We start from the raw sequence: 18,823 nt of genomic DNA, 5'->3' as shown, positions 1-18,823 counted from the left end.
TGAACCTTTTTTAATATGAAAACACCAAAAACATGCCCAAACTCCCAAAATTAGAAAATTAAATTGAGTTTTTTTCTTCAATTTGGTTATGTATTGTAATAATTTTATGCACCTTTTCAAAAAAGTATACTCTTTAATAATATGTAATAAAAACTAGTAGTTGCCATTAGAAAATATACCCCCCTTGACCATGCAGAAGTACGCCACTGGCCACAAATTTAAAGTACGTAGATTGGTAGTAGTAGCTTTTAGCTTTTTTAGTTTAGAGAACTTTAATGCATTCTTTCAATATGAAACAACAATTTAAAAAACCATTTGTTTCATGTACGTTTAATTCTAAACTGATAATTAGAAGAAAAAAAAACAAGAAATGTCAATTATTCGGAAGATTATTAATTTACCGCGACGGTTACATAATGAACCTTATCGTACGTTTACATGCAATCTGCGGCGTACGGTTTTTCGGTGTTTAAGAGTGAAAGTGAATGTATATAAGACAGTGGTACGTTCGCATTAGGACACTTCATATATCATCGTGAAAGGGGAATGTTACACGCCGTGTCCGTGTCCGCAGTGGGTTCTAATTATTAATTAATTGTGAGTACCCTGTGTCTTTTTGAGATTTTTAACACTGACCTACAATTGAAATTTGACTCACATTTCTGACAGTATTCAAAGGTATTCAAAAAATTCAATTACTCACTGTCCCAAAAAAAGTAATGTCTCTACGACTAGCATGGTTATTATTAGAAAACATAGTATTAAAATCGTAACGACTTTCTTTCGTTTCTTTATCCCTTGTCGATGTGACCTCACCACTAAAATGTTAACCCCCAGGACAGTGGGCACATCGTTGTGGTCGCCCTTTCATGAATTTATTTATTTATTTATTTATTTATTATCTCTCTCTTGTTTTGGGCCCTCAACAGGCATCGCTCAATTACAGAGTGACCCGCATAATGCTATTTAGAGGTGCCTCTGCAGAAGGTTTTAAGTTGGTCTATACTACTCCGGTATTTACCTTACGAATTAGGAAAACTGCATGAAAACCTAATTCGGAGTAGCCGGTAGAATGCTCGGAACTGGTCTAAGGTAATTTCCATCTCCGCCACAGATGAAAAATTCACCTCAACCCAGGTTCGAACACCCGACCTCCGGATTTATAACCCAATGCTCTACCACTGAGCCATAAAGCCGGTGAATTTGCGGGTGCAATCTCTTTTGTGGATTTGATCATATAATTTTTAAAAATCCAGGCCCGTGGCTAGGAGGTGGCCGAGCCCGATCTAGAACGTGGTTTGCCCCCACTGGGAGTTACGGTTGATGGTTCCTTTACAAAAATTACAGAAGTCTTTATCAAAAGCTTCTTAAGCCCATCCTAGAAAAATACCAGCCACCCCTGCTACTTCATTCTGGCTATGAGCCTGTGCCTATCACAAGTTGCAAATTTGCAACATTAAGGTTTAGCCCTGGGTTTAACAGAATGGCCCATTTCATTTTTCAAGCTGTGTTTTTTTGAAAAATGAAATTGTAACCCGAAAAGCCTAACTTTTACATTTTATCAATAAAGTGGACACACTTTTGTGTCGAATCAAAGGTAAAAATTTAGAAAGCATCACATACTGGGAGGATCTAAAGTGCTGTCATATTTCTTCAACTTAATTGATTAACCACACACTCGCTGGCGAGCAAATAACAAAGAAAAATGCACAACGTAATAAAGTTATTACAAAAGATGCAACTATTAATAAATCTCGTCTGTGATTAATTATACTTTTCAGGCATACAATTAGTAATTTCCACATTAACATAAAGCAGGTATGCGAAAAAGTAGGACTGCACTAAATCAGATTTTTGTTGCAATTATTCCAAAAAGGTCAAAAATGAGTAAACAGCGAGGTAGGTAATTGTAAAAATGTAGTCTGGGAATTTAGCTTAACGATGAAAGATATGGGGTTTATTAATTAAGTGTATAGATTTTGAAGGTGAACAAAATACGTAAGCAACCTGTTTTGATTTGTAATGGAGCAATGAAAGTTGTTTACTACGTAAATTTCGTGCACTTGTTTTGATTTAAACTACTGTGTGAATAGTTCCAGCGACATTTTGGGGCACTAAACGGGTCCTGGGCTTTGAGCAATTGACAAAAGACATTGGAGCATAATATTCTATTTGGAAATGGTATTGTAATTGAATTGGAAGTGTAATAGGCAATTAAGGGGTGAAAGTATCGTCTAAAAGTAGGTACACAAAAAATGGACAGAGACAACCACTACAATAATAAATGACGTTTTTCAGAATAGTGAAAATCCAACCATAGATTTTTTTATGCAAAGATTCTGAGGTATGTAGCAATTCAGGAGGGTTTAGCAATTCTTTTGTATGCACCTTTTTAAAATAATGTAATAATTAGGGGTGTGCTAAAGATCCTGTGCGACCGAAATCAAACAAAATGGAACGTCTTTGAACAGAATCTTTTAAAAATTAGTTGCAGGTCCATGTTAACTTTCTTCAAAATCAAACAAAATTTCTTAACCTCAAAGACTTTAACGTGCCGTTGGTTTGAGTGATTGACTGAATGCGCTCTTAGTGTGTTAGGAGTGGTTGGTACCATTGGTATTGAGAAAAATATCACTTTTGCTTTTGTCGTTGAAATGCCAAGTTCTCACTTTTACGAACGAGATTGATATATTGAGAAATTCCAGAGTCTTCACGCTAAAATTGTTTAAATTAACTATCTTATATATCTACGCGAACGGGACGTGGCCAATTCCCTTTTCCTTCTCGAGATTTGCTTCATAAATTTGACTGTATAAACGTGAGGTCTCGAATTTCCTTGTCTTGGCATTGAAGAGATAATGGACCCAAATCATTTAAAAGGTTTTGAGTTAGATTATGAAATTGGAATCGGAGGTCTTACTCCTGAAGGTGATGTTAATCAAAAACGTAAAATTGTCACAGCACTTCTGAATCAAGAATCACATAATCGTAGATGCCTTATTACTAGAGGTTGACTTTATTGAACGCATTCATAAAGAAGGTGGTACTTCTATGTATACATCGTCCCCCCGTTGTCTCTAGAGATGGCACCTTCCTTACCTTCTACTTCGCGTTGTATTCCTGTGTACAAGTGGAAAGTTTCAAATAAAAGTTGCAAGATTCGATGGGATAAATTCAATGGATGCAGAAAGAACATTTTCAAAATGGCGGTGTTCGAGATATTGACATCACCTTCCTTATTTTAAATAGACGCGCCATATTGGATTTTTACTCAGTTTGATGTACATGTATTCATTCAAATAATAAACATGGGTAAAATGACAATTTTCATTATTTCTTCATAGTTGGCCATGGAAACAGCAAACAATTGACATTTTGCAATGTTACAATTATCTGGCCGGAATAAAGGAATTTTGAAGTTATAGCAAATGTTCAAAACGCATTCCACTAAGCACATTAGCCACCAGTTTAGCTACTACAGCAGTTTTACCTTTCCCAATGCATTCCTATGAAACAAATGTAACATTGTAAAATGATAATTAGGCCTCTATGCTGGTTTTGTTTCCATGACCAACTATGACGAAAAAATGAAAATTGTAATTTAACCCATGTTTATTAATTGAATGATAATTTGATGTACATGATTGGAAAGAGAAAAAAAACTGTATCAAACTGAGTAAAAATCCAAGATGGCGTTCAATTAAAATTAGGGAAATTGATGTCAACAGTTACTTCGAAAACCACCATTTTGAAAAATGTTTTTCTACACCCATTGAATTTATCCCATCGAATCTTGCAACCGTTTTCGGTAGCTCTCTTTGTTACTAAAATGTTTAAACTCTATAAAAATGGCGATTTTCCTTTTTTCCAATTTTCTACGAAACGATTTCTTTTTTCAAAATATCGCACGGAATATCCATCACCATCACAAACTACACAACTTCGGCAATTTAACCGAATCTGTAAGTATAATAAATTAAACAAATATTGCAAACGAGCTCCTGGGTATGGCTATAGCATGTGCAAAACCAAATTTTAAACCGGATGTTAGTTTTGCTTTTATTTAAAGTGTATATGTATGAAATTTCATTTAATTGCTTCCATAAATAAGAAAGTTGGCACTGCACATCCCACACAAAACCAAATTCGAAATTCGTTTATGATTTATCGTGCTAACGGACGGACGGGCGGACAGACACCGCAAAATTATATCGCTAGGAGCTCGTTAATAATAACAAAGAGAGCCATGTTATCCTACTCAATTTAAAATACCCTGTATAGCAGGTATGCAGATATTTGGGAGACTTCATTTATCCTGATGAAAACACTCGTCTCGAGAATGTGCTTTTTGACTTGCAACCTTATTTTATCAAAGCTATGCATCTTCTATCGAACAGTTGAGTAGCTTGTGTAAAGGAATTAAAGAATTCACATCGCGCATCGAACAAACTATCTCTAGTGTCTTTAAAAAAATGCCGTCTCTAAACCTAGTCCAACTCCTGTCGTTTCTAAAGCTGTCGTGTCTCGAAGAGCTTATTTAATTTAGCTCCAAAATACATTCCCTGTATCGTTACTAAGATCATTTCTAATTTAGTTTATGAGTTGCGAGATAATAACAATGGTGCTTGGCACGTCAAAGATCTTTAACCTCTGACAACCAGGATCAGGAGGGAGTAGATCAGTAATTTAAAAAAATTGGAGTATTTGGGACCATTGGTATTGAGAAAAATATCACTTTTGCTTTTGTCGTTGAAATGACAAGTTCTAATTTTTGGGAAATATTTTGATATATTGGAAATTCCAGAGTCATCACGCTAAACTTGTTTAAATTAATTATCTAAGCATCTTCACGCGAATGGCGCAATTCCCTTTTCCTTCTCGGGGTTCGCTGCAAGACCTGCCAGTTTTCTTCGTGCTTCTTATGGTTTTAGAGGAAAAATTAAAAAGAAAGCAAGAATCATTTTTTGCCCTCTATCAACCGATACTTTTGGCACAACACATATGTAACACCCCGTATAAGCTTACAATTCCCTATGAAATTAACCATCGTCAATCCACCATATAAATGTTGAAAATTAACTTATTATGATAACATTTAACGATGGACAATCTTCATCGACTGTAATCCATCCATTAATTTTACTTGTCTACTTATTTGGCCTCGAATGGAATTTATCACAGATAAAGGGTTTAACAAACTAATGCGATTTTTGTTGTTATGAATAGATCCATATCTTCATGCAATGTTTGTAATTTATAGTTGTGATACCTGGGAAAATTGTGATTCCGGTTACACACCGTTATTTTAAATCCGATGCCATATTTCTATTCATTCTTCAAATCTACAGACAATTTGGAGTCAAAACCAAAATCGACAGGTTTTTGAATGAAATTACATATTCGAAATTTTGGGAAGAACCCTTAGAATTGGCCTGTGGCAGTTCTCCATCCTTCCCGATCTGCAGTCAACCTTTTCAGTGCCAAGTAGGACGGACAGCTTATGCCAACCATTATATTTTGGTCAATGTATTCTAACCTGTGAGAGTACCTTCATAATATGAAAAAATATTTTATCGGTCAAAATGGCACAGAAAATGGCACTAAATTTTCTTAAAATCTTGCATTAAACGTTCCATTATTTGAAAAATTTGATTCATCTGTCCATATAATAAATTAAAGTCCATCGTTTAACAACAAATAACAAAACTCTAAGCTGAAAGTTTTGGATTTTTTTTAGTTTAAACGCTCTGTATTTATTCCTTTTGAAAACTGTACTCTTCCTACACTATTTGCTTCAAAATATGCCAAAATATCTATTTCAATATCATTATCGGACTCGACTTCCTAAAAATCGGGGACCAATCTTGAATATCATGTTAATTAAGCCCGCTTCATTTGACCCTAGACACAATCTAATCAGACGAGGTTTGGTGCAAATTCCAAAATTCGATAGTCCCCAGTAAAGCGCATGGAATTTCGGGTCAATCATAAAAGTCCCGCGATAATAAAATAAACTGCACAACCTTGCACTTTTAATGCTCGTTTTCGCTTAACATTGAGAAACTAAAATCTGTTATTAATAAATGAAGGGAAATATATCTACGGGAACAGCTCCAAGTTAGTTACAGTATCTGTATTTCCTTATCGGCGTCTAAAACGGCGCTACAAATTAAAGTCATTACATTTGCCAACTCCTATAAAAAATCGTAGGTCCGGAACTACAATATCTCGTAACGAAGTAGCCCAAATGTATATCACATTTTGACACCGTGCGTTCATGTACCGGGTGGTCATCAAAGCCGATAGATCTCACAATGGATGCTTCGTTACAAGTAAGACAAATAATAAACAAAACCACTAAAACTCTTCCACAACTTTAGAGCTAATAGAACTAGACACTTTCGATTCATGTGAGGGTTTAGTTAGTGAAAACATACAATTTATCAAAAAAGGGTAGGTAGTTCCGCTTGACATAGACGAATATAGGCAATAAAATAAATAAAATAAATAAAAAATATAAGCACATTTACTGAATTTTTCATAATTTTTCAATTTCAAAACCTCATTTTTAACTACTTATAGCTAAGGTAAAAAAGGGGCTCGTTACGTACGTTGCCTGTACTCCAAATAAAAATCGAAAAGTTGCCGAAATCGATAGCAAAAACAGACAATAAAATAAAAAGACAATTGGTGAAACATTGTTGTTGTTTTTTCTTATCCAATAACAAGGTGATATTTGACCAATGGTTCACCTGATTGGGTAATAAAACTGTCAAACTAAAAAATAATATAAAAAAATCCCTTATTGATTGATTACCCCTTACCATTGACTCTAAATCCATAAAATATGGCATACGTTAAAATTGTGACGATCCATAGCTCCAAATGGGGTGCTTAACGAAACTTCGGACAAATAACACCAAACTCCCCACAAAAGTTGTAATAAATAAACGGTATATGAAGATGAACCCCTTTATTGTTATTCTTTATACCCTAATATAGCAATTCTAACTATTCAAAGAAATTTCTGGCAAATAATAAGTAAAAGGGCGTCTTGGGCTCCAGGGATATGGCCAAACGGAAAATGATACTGTTCTTTTTCCGGATGCCGACACCTTCCGCCATTTACATGCCTACATTTAGGTAATCCGAGACACAAAATACCTCACAAGCGGTGACCTTTTACTCAATTATTTATACGTTTTAAATTACAAATCTCTTAACCTTGCCCAGTTTAGTTCTATTAAATTACCCCGCTTGCCAAATTTGAAACCGGTGTGTATTTTCTGTACGCGTATTTTGTCCAAATTTGACAGTGGAATGAACTCCTCGCTATCCTTGAGTATAAATTGTTTATTTATCTAGGACCTTGATGCGCCGTTTTTAAAAGGAAACTTCTTTCTTGTTGCAGGCCAACTATTTTCGGGCGACGCAGTTTTGCAGATTTCACGGGATGCACTTGGCGAGTATATCGTCGCAGGAAGAAAACGATAAGCTAGAGAAATATATTAAGGACTTTGGTGAGTACCTACACTTCTTTACAACATTTAAACAAAGGCAAGTGTTGGTATTTAAAACGAGATTGTACCATGCGTTCTTGACAAAGAACCGTGTCAGTTCAAGGATGTTGGGGTAGTAGCTATTCAATTTTTTTGTGGCGGAATTTCCCTTTCCCAAAGTGCAGAAGAACGTTTAATTAAAATTTCAATTTCCCCGGAAAATCAGTAGAAACTTTTCCGTTTTCCGTTTACAAATCAAATTGAATATACCAAGTGGAGATTCTCACCCAGTCCCTATTATACAGGGTGGGCCATTAGTGAGTGGGTGGAAGATGGATTAAAAATTCATTGTCGGACCATGTTAAAGAGCTCTTAAGGCTACAAAAAAACTTGTAGTTCCATTCAAAAAAATCAAGTTACCTTTGATTGAAATTCTGAAAATTGGTCGAGTGATTTTTTTTAACACAATAAAAAAAGTTTAACTGTCATTGCTGGGAGTAATTTAGTACATTTCATGATTAGTAAGAGACAGAGTCACGGTTTTTTAAGTTTTTTTGATTTTTCATGGACATCAACTTTCGAAAAAATGACGAATTGGGGATAAACGACTCATTTTAGATAGATAAAGTCTCACTAAAATTTACCAAGGAATCAAAATACGCAATAATATACAGGGGGTTCTGTTTTAACAAAATGCAACTGCAATTTCGTTGAAGATATTTTTGAGGTGTAGCCTTAAGACAATGAAGTTTAAATATGTGCGTTAATAAATCGAAAAAGTGTAAAATTTTGAGAAAAAAAGGTTATGCGAAATCTTAAAAGATAAGGGCGTAACGTGTTACATAAAAAATAAGTACTTTTCAAGTACTTTCCAAATCTGCAATAAAAAATGGGGTGTTCCATTTTAAAAAACTCAAGTTTGATACGCCACTGAAATACAGTACGCCTCTAGTGATCAAAAATGAAACATGACGACGGTAGTTTGGATTTCTTCGGTTATCTTTTATGGTAAACGAATTATGATCCAAGAGGCCTTAGATGCTACACCCTGTATACTTACGTATTCATTTTCTAAATCACCGCATTTTTACTAAATTTCCTTCTTGCGCATTAGTAAAGCATTTATCCAGACAGCTTGGTTGCTCAATCGAAGTAGTAACAAAAAAATATACGAGGGTCATCGGATAAGTGAAATAAATAGCAATGATATCGAGTCAAAATATATCTTATTTTTCGACGTAGTCCCTCCAACCTCAGTGTATTTTCAATCCCGCGATCACAGTGTTTTTTCTAGAACTTCTCAAAATAGGTGTTCAGGCGGTCTTTCACCTCCAGTCAGATAAACTTTTACTTTTGAGGATAAGCGAATAAGGGCAAAGGTAATCGCACGTAATTGTGTTTTCTGGTATATCCTTGTATTTTATAAGTTGCAAGCAAACCACCATTTCAATTACCTAATACAACTCTTTTAGGTGAATTTTTTTGACCAACTATTGGACACACTTTAAATCTTCACTAAGTAATAATTTGCACTTTAGGATTTCTTATTGGTTTGTTCTGATGCGGAAATTCATATGTTTTTACAACGGCGAATTGAATGAGTTCAGGCCTTTCGGAGAGTTCACGCCAATAAACGTTTGCACAGCAGTTTCAACAATGGTTCTTTGTAGTAGCGAAATTATCCATCCACGAGGGATAGTTTTTATATTGGCGGATTAGGCATGAAAACAAAAGAATAGATCAACAACAAACTTTTATTGCCGTGCTTTTGAATAAAAATATCCATTCGGCTTTTCCGCAAAATGGCCCTCAACAGCTGCTATAAGTTCGTCACTCTCCCTAAATTTTCTCTCCCTTGGTGTTTTTTTTAAGATTCCGGATTTAAAAAATGCATGCTAGATCTGGACTATATATAAGGCGGATGTTTAATTTCTTCAAAGCCAACTTTTGAAAATCTGGACTTGTGCCCTGGTGCATTGTCGTGGAGCAAGACACCTCGCATCAGTTTTCCGCGTCTCTTCACTTTAATAGCATCTATAAAGGCGATGCATCAGGTTTGCAGTATACTCTCACGTTACCCTTTTCCACCCATTTCCATAGCGCCCCAAGAGTTGTTTTTACCAAAATATTACTAAGACTAACCCTTACCAACCAATCCCTCCCCAAATGTCAAACATTTCAAGGGGTGGGCCTCCCAGTTTCAAACTGAAGTTTTTACGTTGCTTGTCGTTGTAAGTTAAAATCAGTTTGGATACAGAATTGAAAGACCTGTCAAATAAGATGTCACTCGACTATTATTCCCATTTGAAATTAATGGGAGTTGTTGTCGTTAGGGGGTGGCTGACAAGGGGTTGATTTTTACGTAGTAATGTGTCAAGCAGTGCAGGATATTATGGTAAAAAATGTAATAAATCTCCCAATTTGTTGAGTAGACAGATTAAAAAAATTTAAAATTGAGTGCAATTACTTCAGAATAAAATGAGCCATTTGCCAATGAACCCTGTGATGTATTAGAAACCTCAAACTTAACGTGCAGGTTATCTGCCAAAAAACGATATTTTGCGTATGGGCAAAATAACGTTAACCTACACGTTAAGTTTAACGTTAGTAATACACACAAGGCTGAATCGGTACTGCAGTGAGACAGGGATAATTACACTTGCTTATTATACCACTCACCTTCTCCCAGATCCAGACCTCCTAGATCAGGGGTCGGCAATCTGCGGCTCGCGAGCCGCATGCGGCTCTTTTGATATAAAGTTGCGGCTCTCCGTATTTATCTAAAGAAATTACTTCATTTGTTCGAAATTCGCCTTTTTAATTAATCTTATTTGTTTACCAAATCAAAAGTACACTTGCAGCAAATAATTATCTAATTTGTGACACCTGTTTACCTTTACTTTCTTGTATTCTTTTGTTTTTTTTTATTATAGCAGCCTACTCCGATGTATAAACACGTAATTAATTAATGAGTAGGTACTTTTGTGAAAAATATTGAATAACATAAAAACTGCGGGGTTTAAGCACAGGGCACCCCTTATAAACATTGAAGAGAACGCAAAAGGCAATCGAATAGCGAAATAAAACAGTAGTAGTTCCATTTGAAAAAGAATAGTTATAGCAGTTTGAACAAATGGCATTGAAACAAGTAAAAATATGCAGGATGTTCTATTTAAAAAGATCAGTTATTTATTGACATCGTAAAAATGGGACACCCTGTACATGCAAAAATAATTTATGTAGATCCGCAACCACCAATATTTTTTATTAGGTATCAGCTATGTAGGAAAAACCGACGCATTGTTGCAGGACCCTGTATATAGCCAAATACTATAATATTAAATCAAAATTTTTTTTGTGGCTCTTTCAAAACTGGGAAATTTTATAAGTTGTAATTTTTGGCTCTTCTGTTTCAATAGATTGCCGACCCCTGTCCTAGATGATAGTGTTAGCAGTGTTAGGACCTCGGTTAGGACCCTATATTTTACGTTGTGTGGTATGTTAAGTTACAATTTCAGAGGTGGTCGTCTGCACGTTCTTTTATTTTATGTAGCACAGAGACAAGGTAAATTGAAGACATGATAAGAGATAATTAGGTATATTCCTTAAGTAACATTTTGGAAATAAACTATTTTTCATTTACAATCCACACAAAATCTTCTTAACGAATGCACATTTTTACATCTTTCCCCTATAAACGGGTGCACTAACCCCCGAGCGCTTTCTTTGCAAGTTAAATATCCAGTTCCAGCTAAAGTTAAAGATTCTTACTGCTTAATTATTAATTAACAAGTGGATCACTTCAGTACTTATTAATTTTAATGGTGAAAACTACTCATTATCGCCAAAACTTATAAAAATATAAATTAAAGCTTATCAGGGATGAAAATAAAGTTCGAATAAAGTTTATGATAATTAATGTTAATATTTTAACGTAATTAATACTACTTTCAACCCTTAAACGTTAACATTACGACCCTACGTACGTCCATTATTACAGGATGTCCTATTAATAAAGGTCACAGGCCATATCTATAAAACCGTTAATTGCACAGTTTGGGGAAAAAGGTTTTGTTAACAAAAGAGGTAAGAGATTCGCTGGAAATTATTTTTAAGTTTCTAGGTTTGCTGCTAGAGGGCGTACGATTCACGGTTAAGTAGAAAACAGATTTTTTCATAAAATATACCCAACAAAAGTGCATAAAAAATACATGAATCGCAATCTTGTATGAATGTTGCATCATTTTGATTCAGCGGTGTCTGTCCGTCTGTCCATTAGCACGATATTTCAAAAACGAATAGATCGATTACGATGAAATTTTGCAGGTGGATTCTTTACCAAATTTGTAGATCGGACTTCGCGAAATGGAAATGTAGCCCGGCCTTTTTGATATCTCCGTTAGTTATGAACCGAATTGCAGTAAATTCAAAATTACCATAGCTTTAGCCAAATAATACGCAATGCCAAGCTATAGCCATACCTGTTTTATTATCATTCAGATTAATGGTCGTTCGAACACATTTTTCATTTTGGAATCCATAAGATTAACCCTACAACAAGATTACTCTGAAGAAATGCACTCCAATCACGCCCCATTTAATTGTTTTCTCACCAGCACGCATTTTCGTAAGTAGCTTTTTAATGTGTCAGGTTATAAAGGCTTTAGGGTCTCGGTATATCAATAAACGTTTAAAGGATGACTGACACAAATAAGTTATGCTATATAAAGCAAGAACAAAAAGCTCTTAGAGAAATGTTGCTCCCTTCTTCCGACACTCCATTTTCGAGATATTTAAGTTGTCACATCATCAATGCCCTTTGAGAGTACCCTCCTCGTTGCGCTCTGGATATATTTGCACTTAAAGTTTTTACATCCTTCTCGAGATATTTGTTTTAACCTCACCAATAAATATGTCTCGTCCAGACGATTCATTTAAATATTTAAATAAAGTAAGATGGCAAAGATGTTGTATTGAAAAAAAAGAAAAAAATTTTTAACTAGAATACGGTGGGGAACGCAAAATGTTTCCCAGCTCCTAAGAAAGTGACCCAAATTTTAACCAACATATGAACCAGCAACAATCTGTATGACATGTTTTAAGTAGAAAAGTAATTTTCCAAAAACCACCCCAAAAAAATATTTGCAGCTTTCGTCGTGGTGAAATGTTGTTAGCAAACCTCCTCGAAAACGGGTAGATTCTAAAATATCGGTTCTGCAACAACAAGAGCAGCTTTGAGACGGTAGTGAGGCGCAAAGTATCTAATTCTGGATGTTTTCTTGTAGGTTTGGGAAACGAGCACTTCTGGACATCGGGCACCGACCTGGCCGACGAAGGTAAATTCTTCTGGATGTCGAACGGCAGACCGCTGACGTTTACGAACTGGAACGCCGGCGAGCCTAACAATTTCGTCTACGAAAACGGCGAGGAGGAAAACTGCTTGGAGCTTTGGAACAGAGACGGCAAAGGACTGAAGTGGAACGATTCGCCTTGCTCTTTCGAAACGTTCTTCGTTTGCGAAATACAGCAGTGATGTTTGCCATAGTTTTTGTTCTTATTACCTGCCCAACTCGAAACTTAATAAATGAAATAGTGAGCGGTACAAAGATGTGGAATGAATGTTGTGGAGGTACCGCCCAGTGATACGAAACTGAGAAAAAAATGTGTGAGTGTTATAATGACTTTTTAGTTAGTGTAATTTTGTAGTCATTTTCATACCAAGATTTAGTTTTACCGGCTCTTTCTAGAACGCCACGAAAAAGAGCCAAAAATAAGTATTTTGTTATTCTCCTAGTTTTACTTCAATTTGTAAATTTATTTGTTATAGTTTTATCATTTTTTAATTTATAAAAACGTGTAATTAACATGAATTAATTTTCTATGAGCACACCCCTTTACTTTTTACAGGAAAGACGAGCATTTTCAAATTTGTTGCAAATTTACAGGAATGGCCAGAGCAGTTAAAAATAAATCACATAAGGCTGAATTCTGTGGAACTTTGAAGCGCTTTTTGTCACTCATAACGTAATAAAGGTCCCCAAGTCCCCAATGGGCGGGATATCCGCAAAATCACCCCCTTAATTCGTTTGTATTAACTCAGTGACCTATGGTTTTTTGGGGCACATTGACCCGCATGTTGTATAGCGGGTAATTGGTGGCATTATTTTAAGTCTTACATTGGGAAAAGCCCAATCAAAATAGGATTTTGCTAACCAGCCGGATTAAGGACCCACTGAAGATATTCAGCAAAATTGAGGGAAAGCAGTATAGACATCCCAAGGTAAAAAAACTACTACGTGCAGCCTACCAGAGAGCAGAACGGTGAAAATTCGAATCGAAGCAACAAAAGCTTCATCCGCCTGAGGTCGGCGACTACTGCGATTGCAAAGAGGTAAAAATTTTAAATTAGGTAGGTACTTGCATTTGTATTGAGTGATGCGCAATCTGGTAAAAACAATTATCTAGGCATGTGGACAAGCGGCAGGAATCTATTTCTGTTTATCAACATTGCAGTTCATATACCAGTATATACTACTTTAGAAAAAATTACTACGTTTTCATTGGGGGTTCCTAATTTAAAATGGAGTTAGCCAATATCACTTTGGAACAGAATACACGGGTGGGTTAAGCACACAAGTGGCTTGAATCATTTCTCAAAAATCGTAAACAGAAAGTGGTAATAGATTATTGTAACAACGGAGTTCGTGAATCGTATTCATCACAAGAGGCAGTTGTTGATATAGGTGTACCGCAAGGATCCGTGCTAGGGCCAGTTCTATTCCTTTTCTATATGAACGATATCCACCTTCACCTGGACGAAGAGGCACATTGCATTCTGTACGCAGATGACACATCCTTATTAATTTCTGACGAATGGGATAAATCTTTAGAAAACATATGTAACAAAAATTTATCTCAGCTATATGATTGGTTTTCATCTAATTCGCTCACTCTAAGTGAGAAGAAGAGTAATTTTATCAGGTTCCGTCACCTCCAATCTAATGTACAAAACATAACTTTAACTTTTAATCAATTTAAATTACAGGAAGCGACCAGCACAAAATTTCTAGGTTTACATATAGATGCACATTTGAATTGGCAAGTACATTGTACTAATATAGTCAATAAGTTAAATAGAACTAATTATTTATTTAGAAACTTATGTACTATATTTACACTACCACAATTAATTCCGATCTACCACGCATCAGTAGCTTCTATCATTCGTTACGGAATTTGTTTATGGGGACCATCCCCTTATTCTCGTTGCGTCTTTCTCTCTCAAAAGAGAATTATCCGAACACTTGCAAATATTCGCAAATTTGATTCTTGTCGAGGATTCTTCAAAAAACATAAAATTCTCACTCTAACAGGATTGTATATATTTGAAATCTGTCAATATATTTATGTCAACTCTAACAAGATGGTTAAAAGTAAAGCCGGGCTCAGACGACTCGTGTACTTGGCGAATAATCGTTACTTTCGTATACTTGGCATGTCGTGTGAGTGGGTTACTTGTACAATTAATTGTCACTCGTTAGTTTTCCATTTCTTGTCGGTAAAATTGGTCCGAGTCAAAGGGATCACGATTATTCGCACACTTGCCAAGTACATACTTATCTATACTTGTAGAGGCGCTCAAACGGAATGCACAAATAATTTGCCTTTAGTGCGATTATTAATTTAGTTTTCAGTTAAAGACGGAAGCGTACAGACGTTTTTTTTTTGTTTTTTTTTCTTTTTTTATTGAAATGGAGTGGACAAATGAGATTGTGTTGGAATTTCTTGTTTTTTATGAAAATGAGCCGGTCATTTGGATGGCTAAACACAAAGACCATAAAAATCGAAATGCAGTTAATGATGCCTGGAAAAGGATACAAGTGTTACAAATGTTCGCCCCAAATATTCGCCCTCGCGTACTTGTACAATGTACACGTCGTGTGAGTGTCCTGCTTGCCATCGCAACTCGCCAAGCTCGTATACTTCCCAAGTACGCAAATAATTGTGTATTCGCCAAGTACACGAGTCGTCTGAGCCCGGATATACATCAATACAATATCCGAGGTAATGATAATCTTCGACCACATTTCACTAAGACAAAAATTGGAATCAATTCACCCTCCAATCTGGGAATTAAGATCTATAACCATTTACCTCACATAATACGCAACTGTAGGCAATTATCAATCTTTAAAGAAAAATTATATTTGTTTCTAGTTGACAAATGTCACTATGATATAAGTGAATATTTTACTGTTTAATGTAACTTGTTTGTCGCTATTTAATGTCTAATTTGTTTTTTACCTATATAATACTTAATGTACCTACTCGTAATTTAAATATTTGTTGACAATTTCCACACAAACTAGTTTGTCTATGGAATAAAATACTATTATTATTATTATTATTAAATACTTACACTTTTATTGATTCTAACGCATTTTTTAAAGTAATTCACTTCCATTGCCAATGATTTGTTGGAGAACCCAGACGTATCACTTTCTGGATTTTTCCTAATTTAAAATGGAGATGGACAAACTACTTTAGAAACACCGCTATGCATCGAATAAATTCAGTTCTGGTGGTGAGTACATTTATTCACAAAAATACATCTTTACACGCAATTAATAATGTAGCATATTTTTATTGTTCTAGCGTCCTCCTGTCTTACGAACAGCGAAATTAAACAAAACTGGAAAGTACAAGACCCCGTCTCGCGCTTTGAGTACAGCACACGTACATGTATCTGGGTAGCAAGAAATGTGGTTTGCAAGATGGGTCAACGTAAAACCCATTTTACTTTCACAATTCTCAGTTGTTTTTTTGCTGCAGATCATCTGCAGATACGATGAACTGAGTGCCATCAAAGTGCAGTGTACAATATTATTCCAAAGATGTTTCTTTTTTGTATCTTCTTTGACAGTGGTAAATTGAAAAATAAATAACGTTCGTATATTTTGCTCCCAATTTTGTTTTTTTACACCCGTTTAAATTGGTAGGATTTAAATTACTAGTTAAACGCCTTCAAGCATTTACTTTGGTTGACTAGTAGCTGCCTTAGGGACGGCTGGACCGGAATGATGACGATGACAACGCCGAATTCGAAGTGGTGCTGGTGAATATCTGCAACAATATGATTATCCAGTAAAAGTGCTGACAGGGTTTCATTGTCATACCCAAGAATGTTGCTCTGTGTTGACAATTGCAGAGGATACACGTGGAATAAGGCAACCTCTCTTCAAATACCTGTAATAAACGTTAATCCACATTTTATCTGTATCAGTTGTCATCATCGTTAATAATACAATACCTAGTTCCTCTGTGTGTGGAAGACGTAAGGTATGGATGGGTAAGTATGTATCCCAGAGAAACAGAGATATAAAAGATCATATCAAATCAGTTGATTATTCCATTTATGATGACTGATGAATGAGGACATCATCTCGAAAGATATTTAAAACAAGAAAGCATAAGAGCTTTTGTTACAAGGTAAGTACTGAATGTAGTTAAAAGTCCCGAAAAGAAATTTTGGTGCAGTCGATTCTTGACAAAAAAGGAAGGTTATACACTGCCTGTTTTTGAGACTCGGAAAAAAAATTGTCTCAGATCGACCCGGAAAAAAATATTTCTTATAGAATGGGGCCTGTAGAATCCATAATTTCAAACAGTTCCAAGATTGCGGTACTAGTTCAAAAGTTACAGCCCTTTGAATTTTCTTTCGAAATTGGTTTCTAGTCTATAACTTTTGATTGAGAAGTCTGATCGAAAAAGTACGAATTGTTTTGGATTCTACGCACCAAAATTAATAAGAAAAAGTGTTTTCCCGAGAAATTTTGGTGCAGTCGATTTTTGGTAAAAAAGGAAGGTTATACACTGCCTTTTTTTGAGCCCCGAAAAAAAATTGTCTCAGATCGACCCGGAAAAAAAATTTTCTTATAGAATGTGGCCTGTAGAATCCATAATTTCAAACAGTTCCAAGATTGGGCTACTAGTTCAAAAGTTACAGCCCTTTGAATTTTTTTCGAAATTGGTTTCTAGTCTATAACTTTTGATTGAGAAGTCTGATCGAAAAAGTACGAATTGATTTGGATTCTACGCACCCAAATTAATAAGAAAAAGTGTTTCTCCGAGAAATTTTGGTGTAGTCGATTTTTGGTAAAAAAGGAAGGTTATACACTGCCTTTTTTTGAGCCCCGAAAAAAAAATTGTCTCAGATCGACCCGGAAAAAAATTTTCTTATAGAATGTGGCCTGTAGAATCCATAATTTCAAACAGTTCCAAGATTGGGCTACTAGTTCAAAAGTTACAGCCCTTTGAATTTTCTTTCGAAATTGGTTTCTAGTCTATAACTTTTGATTGAGAAGTCTGATCGAAAAAGTACGAATTGTTTTGGATTCTACGCAGAAAATTAATAAGAAAAAGTGTTTTCCCGAGAAATTTTGGTGCAGTCGATTTTTGGTAAAAAAGGAAGGTTTATACACTGCCTTTTTTTGCGACTCGAAAAAAAAATTGTCTCAGATCGACCTGGAAAAAAAATGTTCTTATACAATGTGGCCTGTAGAATCCATAATTTCAAACAGTTTCAAGATTGGGCTACTAGTTCAAAAGTTACAGCCCTTTGAATTTTCTTTCGAAATTGGTTTCTAGTCCATAACTTTTGATTGAGAAGTCTAATCGAAAAAGTACGAATTGTTTTGTGGTTGTAAAATCTACTGTATTTATTAATCTCCCTAAAATACACTCGATCTTGGTTTTAAATCAGGATGACTTTATTTTTAGTTCACTCAAATTTTGTTGCCTCCTGGAAAAGAACTCTCGATCAAAAGCATAAGATCATTGCATAAAAATTTATTCAATGATAAAAAAAATCGCTCCAGCTGAAGCTGTCGGGATTTTATCACGCTTTTGATCCCTAGTTTTTTTTTCCGTTGCAACAAAACTTTCATGTAAAAATGATAAAATCAAGCATTGTGTATTTACCCCCGCCATTTTTTTTAATTCAAAATTATAATATAATCATAAAAAGCATCGTTGGGACATCTGTCGTAAATAAAGTGAATTGAGTGCTGAATATAAATGTAGTGGCGTCCTCTGTGAAAGTATTACACAACTAATTAGCTTTCTACATGTAATGGTGACACAAATTACCGTTAGATGTCAATTACGATTTTATTTTTGAAATTTTGAGCGCCTTATGCAAAAATTGCCTGTTCTTATCTTTATTTTGTTACATTTAAACAATGCATAGTAATAATTACATTACATTGAACTTGCGGCAAATATTATCAGCTGCTGGGTACCGTCGCCAATTTTGTGTGTTTTGA

The 18,823-nt window shown here is 35.2% G+C and overlaps 1 protein-coding gene across 1 annotated transcript in view; it reads left to right on the top strand.

The window, feature by feature from the left end:
• LOC116182845 (C-type lectin domain family 4 member A-like) overlaps positions 1-13,363 on the top strand; it is a 75,481-nt gene extending 62,118 nt beyond the window's left edge. The window contains exons 4-5 of the mRNA XM_031503397.1: positions 7,412-7,520; positions 12,785-13,363. Of these exons, the coding sequence (XP_031359257.1) occupies positions 7,412-7,520; positions 12,785-13,032 (357 nt within the window). The 3' untranslated portion in view covers positions 13,033-13,363. The remainder of the gene's footprint in view (positions 1-7,411; positions 7,521-12,784) is intronic.
• The last annotated feature ends 5,460 nt before the right edge of the window (positions 13,364-18,823 follow it).

The sequence above is a fragment of the Photinus pyralis genome, unplaced genomic scaffold, assembly GCF_008802855.1.
Source record: "Photinus pyralis isolate 1611_PpyrPB1 unplaced genomic scaffold, Ppyr1.3 Ppyr1.4_unclustered_Scaffold778, whole genome shotgun sequence".
Lineage (NCBI taxonomy): Eukaryota > Metazoa > Arthropoda > Insecta > Coleoptera > Lampyridae > Photinus > Photinus pyralis.
This window is presented reverse-complemented; position numbering and strand designations above follow the sequence as displayed.